Raw genomic sequence first — 21,516 nt, forward strand, 5'->3', positions numbered from 1 at the left:
GCCCGGAGGGCTCGACAAGCATCGTGACACAGGGAAGTCGGGCCCGCAGAAGAAGAGGCAGAAAAGAAATCAACACCGGGGACCGGCAGCCCCGGGTAGACACGTGTGGGAATAAAAACGGGGAATAGACGCAACACCAGCAGAACACCAGAGGAGCCCCTGAGGAACACCCCAGCGGAACACCAGTTCCTAGGAGGGGGACCCCAATAAACTGATTTGGACAGTTAGTAAAATAGGAAATCAGCAGTGCCCGCCAAGAATATAGATTAGTATACATTCGGAGGCGCCTGAATGAGCAAGGTGCCGAGAAATAATAAGGGCATTTAAAGTACCAGCTCCAAGAAGACCAAGCACCACGGAAAAGTTGGTGAAAGAACACGACAGAGATTTACAAGCGGGGCAAGGCAAGCAGGCTGAAGGCAACTAGGCAGAACAGAGGTAAGTGAAAATTTTTCGTATATAAGAGTAAAAATAACATTAATTAATAAGAGATTCCACCTGCAGCAGAATAACTGTTTTTGCACTAAAAACCCAGAAATGGCACCCAAAAGAGGGATAAAAACGCGCACTGTGGAGGAACCAGGGAGGAGTAAATCAATGGAGGGCTCTAAATCCCTGGAAGAGAGTCAGGAAAGTCAAGCATCCTCTATGGATAACAGTAAGGGGAGACGCAAGAAAAGAAAAGTCAAAAGGGCAACGAAGAACGCCCAGAAGGCGAAAAGAGGTTGTAATCAAACACCTTTGAATCAGAAAGAGAACAAGGCAGCGTCAAAATCCATAAAGGAGTTTGTAGGGAAACACTATAAATCATTAAATCCAGCGATAACTTCGGATCTAGACGGAGAAATAGTGGAAATTGGTGGGGAGATTGGCGAAAATTCTGGCACGACAGTAGAAAACCAAAGACGGTCAGATAAGGGAGAACCCCAGGAAAAAGTTAACTTAGCCATAGTGGAAGAAAGGGAGAACCCCAACTCCATAAACCTGACACTCCAGTCCCAAAACCACCATATCTCTGCGCCCCGACTATCATCTTCCCCAAAGATGTTCTCACTGCTGTCTCCAGGGAACGATGAACACAGGGGAAATGAAGGCCAGAACCTGAGTTATGTCTGGGGAGGCGCGCCAGATCAATTCCGACAGAACTACACAATGCAAAAATCCCCCTCACTTCAGGAAAGCAGAAGGACTGGTCACCAGATAAACCCTGTCAGGAACAATACACAGGATTCGGTGATCTCTGAACCCCCCACATCTTCGCTGATGGACTTAATTTTGTTGCTCCAGAAAGCCCTACAAGGAATCCTGGAAGTAACACTCTCAAACAACGGAGTGATGAAAGCACAGAAACAACATCTAAAGAAAATAGAAGAAGAACTAGGGGAGATAAAGAGCCTGATGCCAAGTAGGTTAAGGGCAAACAACACAGCACCACCCATCGAGGAAAGTGCGAAGACAGAATTTGAAGAAGAAAGCAGGGTAACCCTTGAAAGATCGCCCCAGCCCACAGAGCAAACGGCAAAGGACCCCGATGAGATTGTAGACAATGTTTATATCTCGAAAAGACCTATGCTGATAAAAAGACGTGGGGGGTATGTAGCACTTGGGGCAAGGAACAGAGCAGAAAAATTTAAGCAACCAAAATTGGCAGGAAAGAGAAAAGGGAAGAAAACAACGGTGGGGGGGGGTGCAGTCAAGATTAAATGCCTCAGCACTGACTTTTATAACGCACAGTCGTATGCATGTAGAGGCAAATCCACCAAAGTCCCCAAGAGAACCAAGGATAAAGCAGACATGCAAGGAGGCAACTGAGAAAGCCCCTCCAACTCGCACTACGAAGCAGAAAAGAAGGTCAACGGTGGAAAAATCCAATGAACAAAGGCCAGTAAGCTCCCAAGTACAAGAACTACCAGGCATAAGAAAGAAAGGACGGCAAGTAGGTAGAACAATTGCCAGTCACCAGGTGCAGGAAATAAAGATGAATTTTCACGAGAGAGACAATAATAAATGGTTATTCCTGGATATGCTACCGGCCGGGAAGAAAGAAAAGTTGGCAAGAAAAACAAGCCCCTTGAATAGAGCACGGATTCTGACAGCATTTGCAAAATGCAATAGTTTGAGGGGGATCGGTACAAAAGACCTCCAGCTTGTAGGCTTTGTAGAGAATAGGAACGGAAAGGAAATAACAAAAATCACCCTTTATTCAGACCTGGTAAAAAGGGCAATCCAGGAAGCCTCCAAGGAGATAAATCAACAGGGAATAAGGATTATTCCTGAGAGAGAAATAAAAACTACTAAAAATAATACCTTCTTAAAACAACATGCCGGGCTACAAAAGAGACAAGTGATTCTCTACAGAGAAATAGAAGGCGACCGGAGCTGTCTGAATGTTGTGATAGATAATTCAGTGAACGAATCCTCATGGAACAATTGGTCCCTACATAGTAATTCAGTGGAAGAATGCAATATCAGTAACACGGTGGATATGGAAGAAGAGGGCGGTTTGAGTGACGTAGAATAGGTCGGGGGGGGTCGCAAGAACTAGGTCTCCTAACCTGGAATGTGAATGGGCTAGGCAATGAGCAAAAACGGGAATATATAAAGGAAATCATAAATAAAGTGGACATTGCCTGCCTTCAAGAGACCTGGTTATGCGACGAAACCCCAACCCTCGAAGGATACCTACAGTTACATCATCCCGCCACAAAGAAAAACCTAGGACGGCCCCCGGGGGGGGTTGTTGACACTGGTATCAACAAAAATAATGAGGGAGGTAAAACTGCTGAAAACAAAATGCAAATGGGTCCAATCGAGTAGAATAGAACTTTTGACGGTGGAATTGAACTATAAAATGTTGATTTTAATGAATGTATATATGCAGTGGGACAATGGGGAGGAGTATGTAAGGAAGATGAGATGTTTTAAAGAGGATGTAGACAGTACCCTAGAAAAATATCCCGCTGATATAATAATAATAATGGGGGATTTCAACCATAAACTAAATCCAAAAAAGGCAGACCTGTGGAACAGGGAACAGTTGGAGGTGTTCGGAATAAACCCTGCCAGGTTTCCAGTTGGGGAGATCTCGAAACAGGATTCTGAACTAGTGCACGCCCTAGGAGGTAGGGGCTTCCACTGTGTAAATGGTAGAATTGAGACAGACTGCCCAGCAGGAAAGACGTTTAATCTAGGGCGACAGAACTGTCCTATCGACTACATATTCGTGCAAGCCTGGAATTTCCCTCAGATTAGAGATTTCAAGATAGAACAAAAAGAGGTGAGCGATCACAAACTCCTCCACTTAACAATTTTGGGGGGAAGGAAATCGCAGAGAGAAACAGTGTTTACTCAGGAGGTCGAGTACCCTAAACGGGTGACGACACGCCTAACTGACGAATATATGGAAAAACTGAAGGCTATGCAAATAAAAACGGTACCTGAAAAGTTTGAGAATAAAAACCTGGAATGGTTTATAGGTAAATTAGAAGAAGTGGTCCAATGCCTAAAAGTAGAATTAAATAGGGTGAAACCTAAAAGGGTAAAACAGATAAACCGAGGAAAAGGGTTTTCTGTGGCGTGCCAATCCAAGAAAAAGGAGATACGAGCATTACAAAGAAGACAAAAAAAGAACTTTACACAAGAGAGACAGGAACTGTTAATCAAGCAGAAAAAAGAATTCAAATCAATGGTAAATAATGCAAAAAGGATATATAAAGAGAAATGCTGGTTAGATCTATTAGAAGCCATAGAGGGAAAAAACTTAAGGCAATTCTGGAAACTAGTGAAGGCAGCAGCCGGAACTACAGATGGAGAATTAAACTGCGTGGTGAGCGAGGCAGCATGGGAAGAGTACATAAGGGAACTGTACGGGGTAAGAACTCCCAGAGAGGGTGTGGAGGCCAAATTATGGCAAGAAATCTCAGAAGACCTAATATCCAAATTTAACGAAGAACAAGTTGAACTTACTATAAAAGAACTTAAGCTAACTCGTGCAGCAGGTCCAGATAATCTCCCTGCAATAATACTGAAGTCGGAGGTTAAATGGTGGGCTAGATTTCTGGCCAATATGTTCCATGTAGTTTTAAAAGAAGGCGTAATGCCTCCTACCTGGAAAGGCGCCATAATTAGGCCAATCCACAAGAAAGGGAGCAAAGAGGCGCCACAAAACTACCGGCTGATAAACCTCCTAGATATAGGAGAGAAAGTATTTTCTAAAATTGTACTGAAACAATTGAATGCATGGGTTGAAGAGTTCCAAATTGTACCCACAGAACAAGGGGGATTTAGAGCGGGCCACTCTACATTGGATCATGGATTCGCTCTATGGGCTATGGCCAGGAAGTCGACGGAACTAAACGGCAAGTTATGCTGTTGTTTCGTCGACTTCAGAGCAGCCTTTGATTCAGTGGATCGGGCCTGCTTATGGGATACCCTGAAGAGGTTAAATATTCCCAAAGACCTCCTAACAATAATAAAGGAATTACACAGAGAAAATTGGGGGCAAGTTATTAAGGATATCATGGGATCTGTGACCGCAAAAATACCTATTGCCAATGGATTAAGACAGGGCTGAATGTGTTGGCCCCACAGCTTTTCTCTATTTTTTTGTTGGATCTCCCGGCATATCTAGAGGTGGTGGGAAGTACCAGTCCTAAAATGGATGGAAACAAGGTACCCTGCTTACTGTACGCGGATGATCTGGTAATAGTAGACCAGACAGAGAAGGGTCTCCAAAGAAAGCTTAATGCCTTTAATACATAATGTGCTAGTAAATTCCTAACAATCAACCTGGACAAAACTAAAACCCTATGCTTCGGGAAAAAGATAAGCAAGTACAGTTGGTACATAGGTGATATCAAATTGGAGTCAGTTAATGAGTATCGATACCTAGGTATATGGTTCGATAGGGCTCTAAATTGGAATACCCACCTGGAATCACAAAAAGCAAAGGCACTCTCCTCCATATGTGGCCTAAAAAGATTTAATGGGGATTATGGAGAGATGTCACACCGTCCAATGCTCAGAGCTTTTGAGGCAATGATCCCCTCCCAAGTCCTGTATGGAGCAGAGATCCTTTATTTGAGCGGTAAGGGATCCTGGGACCTGATAGAGGGGAAATGCATAAAAAGGCTCCTATCTCTTCCCCAATCTGCTATGATACAAGCCATAAGAACTGAAATAGGCACAAAGTCCTGGGTGATACAAACTAAGATGGCTGTAATTAGATTTTGGAAGAGATTGGAAGATCCAGAAGGGCAAAAAGTAGCACTCTGGTGTAGTAAAGAAATTCAGAAAAGTGAGCTAAAATGGGCAAAGGTGAGTAGGGAAAAATTGATAGGAATTTGTAAATTACTGAAGATTGATGCGGACCAGGAAACGTACCAAGTCCTTAGTACCAAAGGTGAGCTGAAGAAAAGGGGGAAAGAAGTCTCCAGACTGATTGATAATGAATATTTAGCAAAGAAAAAAATCAGTTGCTAAACGCATGGGCAAATGAAAAGTGGTTCCCCTACCTAGACATTTTACCCAACCGCGGGTACAGGCAAGAGATCCTGAGGCTACGGATTGGGATTAACCCATGGTTAATAAACAGAGACCTTAAAACAAAAATGTTAGACCAGCAAGGTCACTGTAGGTGTAAGCTGGGAACTAAAGGTGACCTGCTACATATCTTGCTAGATTGTCTGTCACTCTTAGATCAGAGAAAACAGTGGCTGCGCCCTGTATTCTTAAAACATGATATAAAAACAAGGACGCAGGCAGCTAGCCTCTTAACAGAAATCCCTTCCATTGATATTGCAATTGCCCTCGGTAAATTTTTAAAGGTGGCCCTGAGTGCATTAAGAACCCAGGAATAATTTGTAGTTCTGTAGGAAATTTTAGTTGAATGAACTTACTTGTAGTGGTAAGAAAATGAATAGGTTTTAAAATGTAAATATAAGTTTTAAGATTAAATGTAATTTTATTGGTATTTTGTATTTGATAATGGTGTATAGGATCTTCTTAACGGATTACTTTTTAAAAAAAGGTTTATGAATTCACTGTGCATACTCCATTCTGTGTTATGTTCATTGCATTGTTTAAAGACTATGGTCATAATAAACATATATTTTGACTTGACTTGACTTGACAGTGTGCAGGCAGAGTTGTGCATACAAAACACTTAAGTAACAAATCAAGAATATATATACTATATATTTACAGTACAAATGGTAAATGGTAGAAAATGAAGAATACAAAAGACAACAATGTAACACAGTTTAACTGTAAAAGTATTTGCGACCTGCTATTGACAAACAATGACATATTGATGCAGTGAAAACCACAATTTCACAGTAATGCAGTTATAAAGCTATTAGTAAGTTAAAGCAGTATTTGCAAACAGTACACTACTTGTGATGACTAGCTGACCAAGATAATTACATGGCAAAATACAAGATTTACAATCCTTCCACTGAAATGGAGTTTTTCTGTCAGAGGTTGGTAATGCAGACTGATTGCAGCCCAGGTGGTCGTGAATACCTCATAAAAATCAGATCAAAGAAAAACAGGGAAAATAACCTGTTAAGCAACTGGTAACCTACAAAGGGAGAATTGTTCCTTGAAAGTTAATGATGTTGGACGTCCAAAGTGGACTCCTTATCTAGGAGCTCTAGAGTCTACTGTTCCCTGGATGCTCACTCAGAGGCAGCCAACCTCGATTATGATGAGCTATGTCCTATGTTTGACCACAAAATGGACGCTAGCTCACATACACTAACAACTTCTTACATCCAGCTGCTGTAACAACAGATCCGTTGCAGGGTCAGCAAAGAAAAGACAACAGGAAAAGGTGATGCTTGCCAGTCAACACTCAGCTCACCTACACTTGTAGGTATAGGGTTCTTGGCGATCCTCCTTTAGGCCCTCGTGAAGTAGATAAGTCTTAACCCCATGGATGCGTATGACGAGCCCAGCTCTTCATGAGGCACAGTGGAGCTGTGCTCATGACGAGCTGGGCTCGTCATAACGGCCGCTCCACTCCCCCGCACGGCGAATTCCACGCCTGTGCGGGCGTTCTATTGGAGTGGGTGGAGTCATGACAAGTCCAGCTCGTCATGAGTCCAGCTCCACTGGGTAGCACGACGAGCTGGACTCGTCATGAGCCCCGCGCACGGCCCCACCCGCCGCTGAAAAAATCCTAAACTTACTACTTTTGGTATTCACAGAAGGCATTTAGTAGTTGTAAAGTTAGGATTTTGTCTTAAGTTTGACTTAAGTTTGACTTAAGACAGACTTAAGACAGACTTAAGACAGACTTAAGACAAACTTAAGACAAACTTAAGACAAACTTACACAGACTTAAGACAAAATCCTAACTTAAGTCTGTCTTAAGTCTGTCTTAAGTCTGTCTTAAGTCTGTCTTAAGTCTGTCTTAAGTCTGTCTTAAGTCTGTCTTAAGTCTGTCTTAAGTCTGTCTTAAGTCAAACTTAAGTCAAACTTAAGACAAAATCCTAACTTTACAACTACTAAATGCCTTCTGTGAATACCAAAAAGTAGTAAGTTTAGGATTTTGTCTTAAGTTAGTTCTGTGAATCGGGCCCATAATTTGGATGAATCACCCATAATAGTATAACCTTTTGGAGGAAGATTCTGTTACTTAACTTGTGTTTTTCCCTGCTCTCTTCCTCCTCATTGAGATTTCAGGGACCCTCTGTCGTTTATTGGCTTGGACTGTCTGTACAGAGTCCTCTAGCAAAGACTGGCATTGAAGAACACTATGCCTTTAGCTAAATTGGCACAAGAGGGCAGAATTGATGATGAGCTCAGTCTGTGACCCAGTGGTGGCAAGTCAGACATATTTTCTAGGATCTCAAGATTGCTCACACAATTCAACAAGACCAGAACTTTGGTTGGTTGAGATTGGAATCTGATGATTAACTCACTCATTGATGGATCTGAACATCTGGGTATTCTGGGTAATTGTGACAGGGGCATCCTCAAGCTAGTATCTGCACCATGATGTTGTCTATTGCAGCCATGAATCATGAGCAATAGGAGGAGCCGCCCCTAGAGCCAATTTTTTTAAATAAACAGTGGGAGTGGGGAAGAGGGGAGTAGGGAGATCAGGGAGGGAGAGACGAAGAGAACATAACCCCTCATGCCCTGTAATGCAAAGTCCTGACATCAGAAGTGGAAGGATATATATTGTCTAATTAAAACACAGTGAGATCAAAATGCTCCTTGGGCAGGATAATTACAAGAATAAAGCGGACATCCATCACATTAGGACCAGTGAACTGAGATCGGCCAGAAACCCAATCCAATCATGAGCAAGCTATGGACACAAAGCCAACTCTGCCTCTATATTGGATACATTAGGTCTGTTGCCAGTAGACATGTACTGATGTCTGCAAGGTTGGCTTAAAAAGAGCAAATAACTTGTGTTTTTTTATTTTCTTCTTTTATGTAAGCAGAAACTTGCCTTCCGTGCTGTTGTTTTAAAGGGTTGTTATTTGTTTCCACAGTTTTTGCCAAAGAACATGCACGTAGTCTGTGTTGACATGCCTGGGCATGAAGGCACGACACGCTCGTGTTTAGATGACTACTCAATAGATGGACAGGTGAAGAGGATACGACAGGTATGCCAAAGCATGTCAACTGAAATCATGCCACAAACTATAGCTATTGCTAGTTTTCCCCAAACCAAATGTTGTTTAGTTTTGGGTTTTGATATGTGCTGCCAGCCCTAATCTTTGATAGACCATGCTAATCAAGCTGCACTTCTTTGTTTGCTAGTATGACCATTTTCGTATTGCAGTTGTATATTCCAAGGAGATTTAGAGCCTGATTCAAAAAGGTAAACTTACACTTTTGTGTAAGTTTACAACTATTTGCTATTCACAAAGGTATTTTACTAGTAGTATCTTTATGACTGCAGAGTCTCCGCACATAAAAAGATACGACTATCATATCTTTTTATGTGCGGAGGCTCCGAGGCGTAAAGATACCCCCAGTGAAATACTTTTGTGAATCGCAAACAATCGTAAACGTACACAAAAGTGTAAGTTCACCTTTGTGAAGCATGTCCCGTATGTCTAACACCACATGAACATGTGAATCCCAAACAAGTGCAAGCAACACCAAGTCAATAAGGATGGAAACAAAACCAAATCTGCATAAATGTAAAAATGTGTGTAAGAATAATTCCACTTGCATGTTGTGCAACAAACAATATTTGAAATTAGACAATTTAGACCCTTATTTCAAGGGCCCACGTGGAATTATAGGATGTGGCGTTTTATCCAGAGACTGCTGAAAGCAGCCAATTTCTCCTGTGTGGGCCACCTGGGGGAAAACGCGGGAAACATTGCAGAAACACAGATTCCCACATAATATTCCAAATCTCTTTGTTGGGAAAAGGTTTGTCATGTTTGAATGATATGTTTTGGTGATGGTGATGTTGAAATTTGTTTCGTTTTAAGACTTACTAATATTGAAATAGACCAGCTATTTAATCCTTTGAAGGACTTGAGACATGTGAGTGGTTGACATGGCCTGTGTAGTGAATGGCAAATGTGGCTGCAGCTGTGGAACACATTGAAATCCCATAAGTTTAACTAGGGAATATGCACAATTGAAGAGCCCCATGTTGCCATTGGAGTAGACTGCTGCCCCGATAGACCTGAGGAAAATAATGGTTTCAAGCTAACTCTCAAAATTCTGCAAAATTACCCCAAACCTCGGAATGTTGGGATAGAGGATGCCATCGCGCTATATCCAATACCGCTCTAGGTACACGAGTTGTTCTCTCCTCACTCAATGTAGTAGTTAGTTTTTCCTTTGTTTATATCTTAGAGGTTGTTATCTGTGTTTTAAAGGGATTGGAGTTTCTCTCTGTACAGCACTCTGATACCCTTGGGTCTTGTTCACACTTTAAAAAACTATGTAAATAAGTAAATCACCTTCAATTGTTACTTGTGCAAACCTTAAGAGGCAGTTGTTCTTGTAGCATTTGTTCTGCTGGCTCCTGGTACAGAGGAAGACCTGCCTGCCCAAATGCTGATCTACAAGCCGTTGTGACTCTCTCAGGTTTCTTTCTGGCAACAGTAGTCCTTGCTTATGCAGGCCAGCCAGGCACCCTGGAATGGAGAAGTACTCCAGAGCAGATCTTCAGGAAAAATTGAGAGGCTTGCTCACATCTGACTGTGTGCAATTTTCTTTTTCGAAAGTGGGCACATTTACTATCATCCACCTTTCAAAAGACGTCACTTGTTCGCACTCTTCCTGTCAGACTACCGCCCAAGAAATAGCCTAGGGTCATGACTAGCAATATAGTGAGGACATCTGTACTCTTGTGGCATTCGACACTGGTATCTTTTAAACATTGTCACAGAAAGGCAAGTCTACCTAAAGTTTTTGTGCACCTTTCGTCTGCTGACAAATATTACTATTCCCTTCAGTACTGATGTTGGGGGTAATAGTACTGAATAGAAGTACTCACCTCACATACTTTCTAACCCCATAGCTTAATTTAGGAGTGGGTTTACTTATGTGTGAATTGAGCAGGTGTGAGAGTGGTTATGTGTTCAAGTAACATTTTCTTCCTACAGTCTCTAACTGGCTGTAAGAGTGTGTAGATTAGTGTTCCCTAGGTCCACATGCTACGTGAAGTAACAACACTGAAACTAGTGTGGTGAGTGCATAACTGAACCATGAGCACATGCTCCTGGGCCCTTTTAGTAACGCGGTCACCTGATCGGTAACACCTGTGTTGGATGGGTGTGGGCGGGAGTGGTAGGATTGCCCCTAGGGAGGGAGTGCTGCATGACGTGTCCTGCAGCATACTACAGAGCGATTCTCTGACCTCATCAAAACACTCATTGGCAGAAGGAAGATTGGTATATTTCTTCAGGAACATCAGTGGAGATACCCAAGAAAAATCGAATTAACGCTTATTAGACTAACGATAACAGTGACCACAAAGCAGTCTCAGCCCACCACATGCAGGCCTGTGTTCAGCTACAATTTGTAAATCCTGGAGTCATGATCTCTATTTCCCCCACATATTTGAGTACACAGACCTTTCAGTAACCATTCTGTGTCTTGATGCCAGGATATCGGCATACTCTTTCCTTTGTCCCCTAGTATTGTTGTACACCTGATAGCGCACACGTACTTGTTGCACCCAGGTCTGGCTGAAGAAGTGGTTGGCTGGGATGATTCTCTGCAAAAGCTCTGTTTGTAGATTCCACCTGCTTAATTCAGCCTGTAACACAGCTGTGTTGCATTAAATTAATTAATATGTCAGTCTCTGCCTTCTGTTGTGCATTATGTCAGTAGCTGCCAGTGCGACTCAGATTTCTAAACACTTAGGGTCAGATTTATCAAGAGTTGACGCTGACAACATACTGTGCTGTGCTTCGTTAAATGCAGAGGGCAGGAATGTGCTTTATTTACTAACATATGCCTCATTTCTGCTCTCTCTCTCTGTGTTGTCGGATTGTATGGCGGAACAATGCTAGGAACTACATTGCATGCCTTAACGACGCATTTTTTACCCCGCGTTTTTTTTACAACGTGTATGCTTTTTACAATGTATGCCATTACCATGCATTGTTTCTGTATATAAAAGCAATGTATTTGTAAGGGGAGACCCCCCACACCTCCCAACTTACCTTAAATGCGTGGTAAAGGCATGCGTTGTAAAATCATACACATGGTAAAGACATGCATCCCTTGAACATCTCAAACAGCCAAGTTCATTGAGGAACATCTATAACAAACACATACGAATCTGTAAAGCTAACCATTCCATAAACCAACTTGAGCAAGTTAAAAATTTACAAAAAAAAACAGATCAAAATTGTTAAGCTTCAATCAAATGACCAACTCAATCTCTCCCCTGTGGGACCATGTCCACAGCCGAACTGCAAAGATTTTTTTCACTTTCTTCATTGAAAAGATAACAAAGATGGAAAATGATCTGGAGACTGCAATGGAGCTCCTGCCGATCTTACCACCTATCAGCCCCCACCCTCCTCAGTCTTTCGTGCCTCTGCTTCTGCCAGTTCATACCCCCAAAAACAATGCCTCTTGGAGCTTATTTTAAATCTTGGATGAAAACGCTATTCTAAAAACCACTTCAATGAACCTTTGCCAACAAATTTCTTCAATAAGATTAAACTATCCTTACTCCTACTATGGGCCAAGATAATCAATTCTTCACTGCATCAAGGCTCTATCCCAGACTGTTTTAAGGCTGAACAGGTTACCCCTATTCTAAAAAAAAAAAATACAGCAGTTCACACTGGCCTACACAACTCCCGCCCGATTTGCAACATTCCGACCCTGTCAAAGCTCATAGAGAAATGCGTCCATGTTCAGCTGTGTAACCACATAGAACAATTCCAAGTACTTGACCAATTTCAATCTGGCTTCTGTCATTGTACCCAATCCGCTCTAACCCACATTGTGGATGCTGCCCTCAAAATGCTGGATCAGAACTATTCCTTCCTTCTGATCCTCCTTGACCGATCATCAGCTTTCAAAACGGTTAAGTATGACTGCTTACTCGACCTATTGGAACACAGGATGGGGCTCTCAGAGCCGGTCCTAAACTGGTTTGCCTCTTTTCTCCCCATCAGAACTCAAAGTTTCAAGGTTAATCAGCCCCTATCTAATCCCTCTTCGGTTAATCTGGGGGTACCACAAGGGGCCACACTCTCACCAACTCTCTTCAATTTGTTCATGGACCCTTTAACTGAAATTTTGAAACTATCCAAAATCCATTATCACATGTATGCCGATGACAGACAACTGTACCTGAAAGTCTCCTCCCCAGATGACATCAAGTTCCTCAACACAACGCTACTGAGAGCTCAAAACTGGCTGACTCTAAATCACCTTAAACTAAAAGCACTTAAAACTGAATTCCTTTTAATGGCCAAACCTAAACAGTCCCCAGTCATCAAAGAATGGATTAATCAGCGAACAGTTCTTAACTGCATACCACTCATCATTGAATCCACAAACTCACTGGGCATTATGCTAGACAAGAGCCTGTACATGCAAAACCACATTTGTGCTCTCACCAAAGGAGAAAACTTCCAAATGAGCATCTTAAGGAAAATAAAACCTTTTCTCTCCCCCCCCCCACAATGACTTTAAATCTGCTGTGCAAAGTCTGGTGATTTTCAAGTTGGATTATGGCAGCGCAACCCTCTGTGGCCTTCCTAGCTCTAAGATGTCCCCACTAAGGGCCTCTCTGAACTCTGCTGCAAGACTTATCACAGGCTCTAAAAGAAACCACCATATCACGCCAGAGCTGAAATCCCTAAACTGGCTCCCATATGAAGCAAAGATACAACTTAAAATTGCTTGCTTGACCCATAAAGCATTACACTTCAACACCCTGCTGTACCTCACACAAAAACGTGTGGAATCTGGTGGTTCCAGATCTTCCAGAAGTGCCAGCACCCTATTGCTGAGACCGCAGAAATTCCATAAACAGAAAGCCTACGATCTAACTTTCCCGGGTATCGCCCGAGAATTTGAAACTTCCTGCCCCCTGAGATCAAGACGAACCCCTCTGCCACATCTTTTAAAAAGGAAGTTAAAGCTCCATTGATGAATAAATTCTTGCCCTAGAACCCCACGCTCCACAAGCCTCTCCCTTGTTTATTATCAGACTTTTTTATAATTGTATTTTGATTTGGGTTTAAGGGAGTTACTTCTTGTTGTACTTTTTCATATTTACTTTGTTGTTAGATCCCCTAGCTTCCTCCTCTGTGACATTTGGAAAGGGCTTTGCTTATTCTTGATCCGCTAATCTCCAGGCCCGCTCTGACACATTTCCCTCCCATTAGTACATTCTTCGGCTGTTTATGAATATGCCTTGTTCTGCTGGCCTAAAGATTTTTCTCCCCCTGTACTTTTCAATTACCCTATGTTCTGATTTATATGCCTCCTCTTTATCTCTCAATTGTAAAGGGCCCTGATACTCTCTAGGCTCTTGTTCGCGCTATACAAAACTTTTAAAATAAATAAGGAATGCGTGAAAAAAAATGTGTGGTAAAGTCCCAACGTGGTATAGACCTTGTTGTAAAGGCTGTTTCCTGTGTTGTCGCACTTGCGGCTGCCAAGCGCCAACGCAGGCACTCTTGCGTCATGGTGCTTGGATGCTTGTGTTACACCCAGGATTTTATTTGTCCATGAAGGAGCACCCTCCTGCACAAAAACTATCCTTAGAGGCTTTTTCTTGCAGCACACTTAAAGAGGAAAAAAACAAGGAGAAATAAAGATATTTCTCCTCGTTTTTTCTTTCCTAGGCAAGAGTAACATTTTGATGCATTCTTAGGGGCTTATTTTGCTCTTGCCAAATCTCGCCCATAGGGTATATTCACAAAGATTTCCCTTGAAAAGGTTTGATTTACTCTTGTAGTACCAGCGGCTTATTCTTAAATCCCTTGAGTAAGCTAGAAATTCTGCATGAGTAAGTCACACCTACTCATAGCTAGAGCTTTGTAAATCTAGCCTTTACTCTGCTAGAAAATACAGTCAGAGATAGTAAAATCTGCTGGTAATTTCCCAAATAAAAAAATTGGGAACGAAGTGGAAAAATAAGAAGTTTGCACTGAAAAAATCAGTGCTACAGATTTGGAGTATCCCTGCACATTAGTGTGTTAATAACAGATGCAAGAGATCCACATTATGGTCTCTCTTCTGCAAAAAAATGGACCCATGAAGTGACAGAACATGAAAACATTTGAGGTCTGATTATGGATTTTGCAGCAAATCCAGAACTTGTGCAAATAGAGTGTACAGAGATCAGAAATCTGGTTTTTTTGGTAAATATTGCATGAAATATTTACTCTGGATTGAGCTATTTTTTGCATACAGTAGATACTTCAAGTCACCCACTTGCTCTAACCCCACAATTTTCACCAGACCGATTTCATTATCAAAAACCTGATGCCATTTATTGTCAGAAAATGCATAGAAAAAAGGAAATATGCAAACTTCAGTTAAATAAATACCAATTCTCACTCTTGTACTTCATTCTCCACCTACAAAACTTGGAAAAGGAGGTGGTTACGGCCCCTGGTAAATTAACTCAACGTAAGGTAATAATACGTTCGGAGCTTGAGTGGGTCTAGGTGAACATGCTCTTCATACTCCTGTCATCTAATGTTGGGGTTGAACATTACAACTTGTTTTTTTTCTCAAATAAGTTTCACATCACAGGATGTGCTTAGTCCACACTGTACATAGGCATCAACTCCACCTTAGACTGATTTTTTTTCTAACTTTGGGTGTGGACGTATTTATCAATGGCTTTGAAATCGAAGTGTTCCTTGTGACTTTTTTGGGCCTAACTGTTCTACTCTTTGACACTAATGACTTAGACGACAATCACTGCACACAGTTCTCATGATGGGAGCCCCTCTCTACTGCCAACTGCGACTGCTTCGCCATGACACACAAGTAGCCAACACCCCGGTCCCCGGCTTGGTCAAGTCTTTTTCGACTTATGTGGAGCATGGCTTAGAGAATGTGGACACGAAAGGTTTGATGGAACACACACCCTTCCAGTTTTGTCCAAGGTGCTACTCAAATTATCCCTGGGCAGACCAGCACAGCGTTTGCCAACTCAGCCTCTCTCCTGACCACAATGAGACCTACTGTGAATTCTGCCTCTGCCTCTAGTGTAAAAAGACTTAAAGGTCCGAAGGGAAACGTGTTGGGCGTACTCAAAAATGCAGCAGCAGATATCCTCTGAGACTCCTGAAATCTTCGATGAACAGGACCACTTGGCATTGAAGAGGAAGTGGGGGGTCCCAAAACACTGTGCTCAATCGCCCAACGAAAAAGATGATTTAAGAGGGTCTTCGATGTCAACACCAACATGGCAGTGTACCAAGAAGACACCAATGATCCTTGGTATAAACCGAGCCCAGGGGCAGGGAATGAAACTAGCTTCAGTTAAGCATTGCCGATGCCAAGGCAGAGCACCATTTCTATAGGAGTTGGGCATCATACCCCTAGAAACGCAGAAAGAATGCCTTAATCTCTGGCACACCACTGCCAGTGGCTCCAGTCAGCACTTAGAGAAAGCTTCGGGCGTCAAGCGAGCTTGCCGCAAAGGATGTCAAGCCTCAACACTCCTTGACCTCCCCCATCCCCACTCAGCTGAAGGACACCAAACATTTCTTTTGCAGCTGAAATCACCTCAGATAGAAAGTAAGATGATGCCAAAGTTTCCTTTGACACCAATGTCTGGAAAATCCAAGGGTCCCATGCTGTAAAGACTAGCAGAAGACCTCAATTTCAGAAAGAATCGCCTATCGATTCATCCAGAAACCGGAAAGGTTTCTGTTAAGCCTACAGTGTATAAAACAAGGACCCCCTGAAAACAGAATAAACTGTACTCCTAGGTCAGGGATAAATCATATTGGTAAACAACAACCTAGGCAGACAAATTGCTAATTAAGTAAATATGATAAGGGCAAGGAACCATTTTAAACTGAGGTTAAAAAGCAGAATTTATTTGTAAATACATCAACAATTCATAAAAGAAGTTACAGTGATTTCAATAAGACAACAATATTCTAAAAATTAATTAAAAAGTCAATAAGTAAATGAACAGAAGCAAATCTGAAAGAATACAGTATAAAAAACAAGAATACATAAAAAAATATTCGTGGCACAAGAGTAATGAGTCTCGACGCGCGTTTCGGCGACCAGCGCCTTCTTCAGGACAAGCCACACAGTCACTTCTATCTTTAAAGGTTAAAATCTGCCAAATTGTATTGTTTTCAGATAAGAGGGATAGGGAGGAGAAGAAGAATTCAAATTATAATGAGGATATTCCTGAGTATATTCCTGAGTTCTTTCTTGTGCGGTTTTGTGGGTATTGATGAAGACACCATAAGCAGGATAATGATAAAAATGGTAATGTTCTCATCCGAAAGCCACAATCTAAAGGAGGTAGATGTTCCTTTCAACAAGAATACAGGCTGAAGATCGTTAAAATAGAGCTATATCAAATTGATTTGAAGTGAATGATACTTTGATGCAGATGTAAGGATATTAACAATCTGATCGGATTGCTAAGTAGATCGTATCGCCGCGCTGTTTCTCACGACAAAGCATCAATGTGCTGGGCTATCAATATAGGTCTCAACAGCGCGGCTACCTCACGTGTTCTCGTATAGAATACCTGAAGAAGGCGCTGGTCGCCGAAACGCGAGTCGAGACTCATTACTCTTGTGCCACGAATATTTTTTATGTATTCTTGTTTTTTATACTGTATTCTTTCAGATTTGCTTCTGTTCATTTACCTATTGACTTTTTAATTAATTTTTAGAATATTGTTGTCTTATTGAAATCACTGTAACTTCTTTTATGAATTTTTGATGTATTTACAAATAAAGTCTGCTTTTTAACCTCAGTTTAAAATGGTTCCTTGCCCTTGTCATATTTACTTAATTAGCAATTTGTCTGCCTAGGTTGTTCTTTACCAATATATATTCTGTTAAGCCTACCACATGAAAGCCATCACCCACACTACCCCCATTCCCAAGAAACAGAGTCTAACTTTCGAGGAGGAGCTCACCTTCAGTGTACAATGATACATCACCTGGTAACCAAGAGAAAAATGGAAAAGGCAACAAGTCTACCAGCCCCACCATGGCCATACTCGCTATCCCTCCACCTCCAAAAGAATCTCCTGAGAGGTCAGTCCATTCATGTTCCAGACCAGGAAGCCCTTGTGGGAAGGGACACTCTTAAGACGCCCCTGCTGATGCAAGGGACAATGAGGACCCTTGGGATGACTACAACGATGATCCTATGGATGATCCAGAGCGCAAGTCAACTTCACCGCATGATATCACTGCATCTCTTGCCCTCATTCAGAGAGCGGCCTGCCACCATAAAGTCGATGTGTATTTTCTACAGGATGAGGTAGACTTTTTTGACAACTTTAAAGACCTGGTCAGGGCTAAAGTGGTCACGCTGTGGGTCAAGTAGAGGTTTAAGGCATCTACTAATAACCCTCTTTACCTCAGAGGCCAGATCTCCCTGGACTCTCTGGTGGTACATACGACAGGAAAGTGGACCTTAGCTCAGGCAAAGGAAGAAGGAGGTCCAACAACACCTCCTTACTATTCCATTTGTCACAGATACATTTCTTTGGCCCTTAAGTGGATGAGATGTTTTAGAAAATCAAGATGGCAGCAAGTTCACTAAGTCCATGGGCACCCTGCAGGTTGTACCCTTTTTGGAAAGCAATCCAGGGGAGAGAACAAAGTCACACACTGTGGCCAAGCGCAAACCTTCCAGCACCAACAAAAGGCCTTTCATCACATGAGTCCCTGTCAAGTAGAGGGTACTCAAGGAGTGGTTACATTGCAACAAAGGCAAGGGTAGGGGCAGAGGTGGCTCCAGTAATGGAGACCAACCTCCTAAACACTGACACAGCTACGCCCCCCCCCCAAATCTCACAACACCTGTCGGTGGAGATTGAAGCAGTTGGCGTCTTTGACATCCCAGAAGACACTCACTCACAGAGGTATCCACACTCAGTAGGTGTACAGCGCACTACGGATAAACTGGTCCATGATATTTACATACGCTTTTTCGCATCTCCAACACATTCTGTATGTGGTGAGTAAAATGAGGTGGGTGTCTATGTTAGCTCCAACTTGGGCCAGACAGTCCTGATATTCAATGCTCCTAGAAGTTCATCAGTACCCAGGAGAAACTTCCAATCAAGCTGGATCTGCTCACGCAACAATGCAGCAAAATCAGGTAGCCAGTTCCCAAGCAGATCTACCTAGCAATTTGGCACCTGAGATCTTAGCTTGGCTACCTAATCCTCCCTTAGGAGTGTTTGACTATATTGTGTGAGGCATGTAGGCTCACTACACATGCACGTTATATAGCCAAGTGGAGGAGTTTCCTCCACTACTACATCTCCAATCAGTTTGACCCCTTCAAAGTCCATGTGTGAGATATCATCTCTTATATTAAGTTGATCCGCAAGACTAACCATCTCTCCATAGCTATTGCAGTACATCATACAGGTCACAATACTTTCAAAGCAAGTTGCAAAGTGGATTGTGAAATACATCAAAACCTGCTAGGCCAAAGTTAAAGTGTACTTACTGCACTTCCTAAGGACACTCTACTTGTAAGAAGGCACATGGCTTTCCTAAGTAACATGGCTTTCCTAAGTAACATACCATCAGCAGACATCTGCAAGGCATCTACCTGCTCAACAACACCACATACCTTTACAAAGCAATACTGTGTGGACATACTAGCCCATCAACAGGCTATTGTTGGCTAATCGATGTTATGGTCACTATTCCAAAACTCTACATACTTGCCCGCTAACCACTGCTTGGAAGGAAACTTCTTTACAGTTGGTGCAGAGCATGTGTCTCTATATCCACACGTGCTATGAACAGAAATTGTTACTTACCTTGTAAGCATCTGTTTGGAACGGAATGCTGTAGATACACTTGCACACACCCTCCTTCTTAAAAGCTTGAAATGATGACACATATTTTCTTACCTTCTCACTATTTACCTACTTACAATGCACACAGCATATCATAGTAGTCTTACTCTACTCTCTACTTTCACCCAGTTAACAAAAAACAATCTAAAGTGGAGTCGAAGCCCATGCCTATTGTGGATTAAGTCACATCCAGTACCTCTACGCTTATTTGCAGAAAATCAAGATGTAATGTCCAAGCCCATCACTAGATGGCAGGAGTATGCAGAAAATGTGAATCTACAGCACCACACCCTACTACCACATGTTTACAAGGTAAATAATATTTCCCTTACCGTATGTGTTAATTCCATCTGACTCTTAACGAGGGCGTTAAACTTTAAAGTCAGGCATATTTGACATGTGCAGGCTTTAAACGCTGTGTGCTAGTCTCACACCGCGACGGATTCTTGCAGGAACAGAACCAACCCCTGGTTTTCCTTGACGCTTCTGCGGCGTTCCAGCTCTACCCACCCAGGGTTGGATGCCTCTAACACTTTTGAGTATGACTGTTGTCTGCTATCTGGAAGGTATATCATAGTATGTTAGACTTGTCCCTAGGCACACTGTGAGCCTAAGCCCCAAGGAACCTCAGCAGTATTTGGGCCATACGTATCAAGATACCCATTTGCGATTCTCAAATAGCGATTTTTAAGAAATCGCTATTTGAGAATCGCAAATGGGTATGTATGTACAAAATCGCATTTTTTGTGTGATTTCTTAAAATTCCTTAATTGCGATTATACTGCGAGGATACAGATCGATGTAGTAGACACAAATTCACTGGATATATTACCTTTGAAAATTACCACTTGTGAAGGGAAAACACTCTACCTAATAAATGTTTACAATAGACCTGCTCCTTCATCTAAAGAATCTCCCACTCTAGCTAAACTAGACTCCCTTTTGGGTAGAATAGTTGGAAAAGAGGAATATGTCATTATAGCTGGTGACTTAAACTATAACTACGAACCGGTCCCAGGGCTTAGTGATATTTTTGAAGAAGAGGATCTAGCTAACAATATTCCATCATTAGAGAACATTAAACCTGTTAAATGCACTGTTTTGGCAGTTCAGTTAATGAAGTTGTCTGTGGAGCATGGCCTTAGGGCCTGCAATGGGCGGCTTCCGTCTGACATCTCTAAAAAACCAACATTTGTTAGAAATAATTGCAAAAGCAATTTAGACTTTGTAATTGTCTCACTGTCCATTTGGCAGAGTATGATTGATATTGAGGTAGAGAATAGGTTAGAAAGCGATCACTATCCCCTGGGCCTATTGTTAGAAGCTTCTCTGCTCCTGGGGGCTGAGCACGTGCCGACAACTGATGCTAACAGTGGAATGAGTGATCAGATCTTTATCAGCAACAACAGACGAGCACTCAAATGGTCGCACATACTGGAGCAGGGCAAGATCCTTGCCGAAATGTATACACTTTTTGCAGGGTCCTTCGGAACCTTTATAGGTTCCCTTACTGATGATGACGACCCTGCTTGTTTTATGTCACTCCACACAAACTTTTTTATAGCTTTGAGAACGTTAGTCCCAAAAATGCCAAAGAAAAAACAACAAAAATTACATAATCTGTCCCATAGTAAGCCATGGTATGACAGATCATGCAGGGAATCTAAGAGGGCTCTTCTGCTTGCGATCAAACTTAAATCCGCGGAAGATGTAAAAATAGCAAGGAAAACTTATAAGCAGGTGCAAAATGCCTCAAGAAAAGCTTGGGAGGAAGAAAGCTGGGCGGACATGTTGATAGCTGTCAAATCAAAGGATAATGTAAGGTTCTGGAGGCTAGTCGCCAATGGTAACCACGTAGGGAGAGTGGCAAAAGATGTTTAACTTGACGAGCTAACGTGGGTTAACCACTTTATGAACCTTTACAAAAAACATGACACAACCATAAGAGACTCTGGTGATGATGCCCCGTGGCTTAAACACCCCCCAGTCTACCTGGAATTTACAATAGA

At 42.2% G+C, this 21,516-nt stretch overlaps 1 protein-coding gene across 2 annotated transcripts in view; it reads left to right on the forward strand.

Moving 5' to 3' along the window:
• The window catches only part of ABHD6 (abhydrolase domain containing 6, acylglycerol lipase), a 150,813-nt gene that overhangs the window by 70,907 nt on the left and 58,390 nt on the right, over nucleotides 1–21,516 (forward strand). For both annotated transcript variants that reach the window (XM_078661492.1, XM_078661493.1), the window contains exon 4: nucleotides 8,508–8,621. In XM_078661492.1, the coding sequence (XP_078517618.1) occupies nucleotides 8,508–8,621 (114 nt within the window). The remainder of the gene's footprint in view (nucleotides 1–8,507; nucleotides 8,622–21,516) is intronic.

This window comes from Lissotriton helveticus, chromosome 9 (genome assembly GCF_964261635.1).
Source record: "Lissotriton helveticus chromosome 9, aLisHel1.1, whole genome shotgun sequence".
Classification (NCBI taxonomy): Eukaryota; Metazoa; Chordata; class Amphibia; order Caudata; family Salamandridae; genus Lissotriton; species Lissotriton helveticus.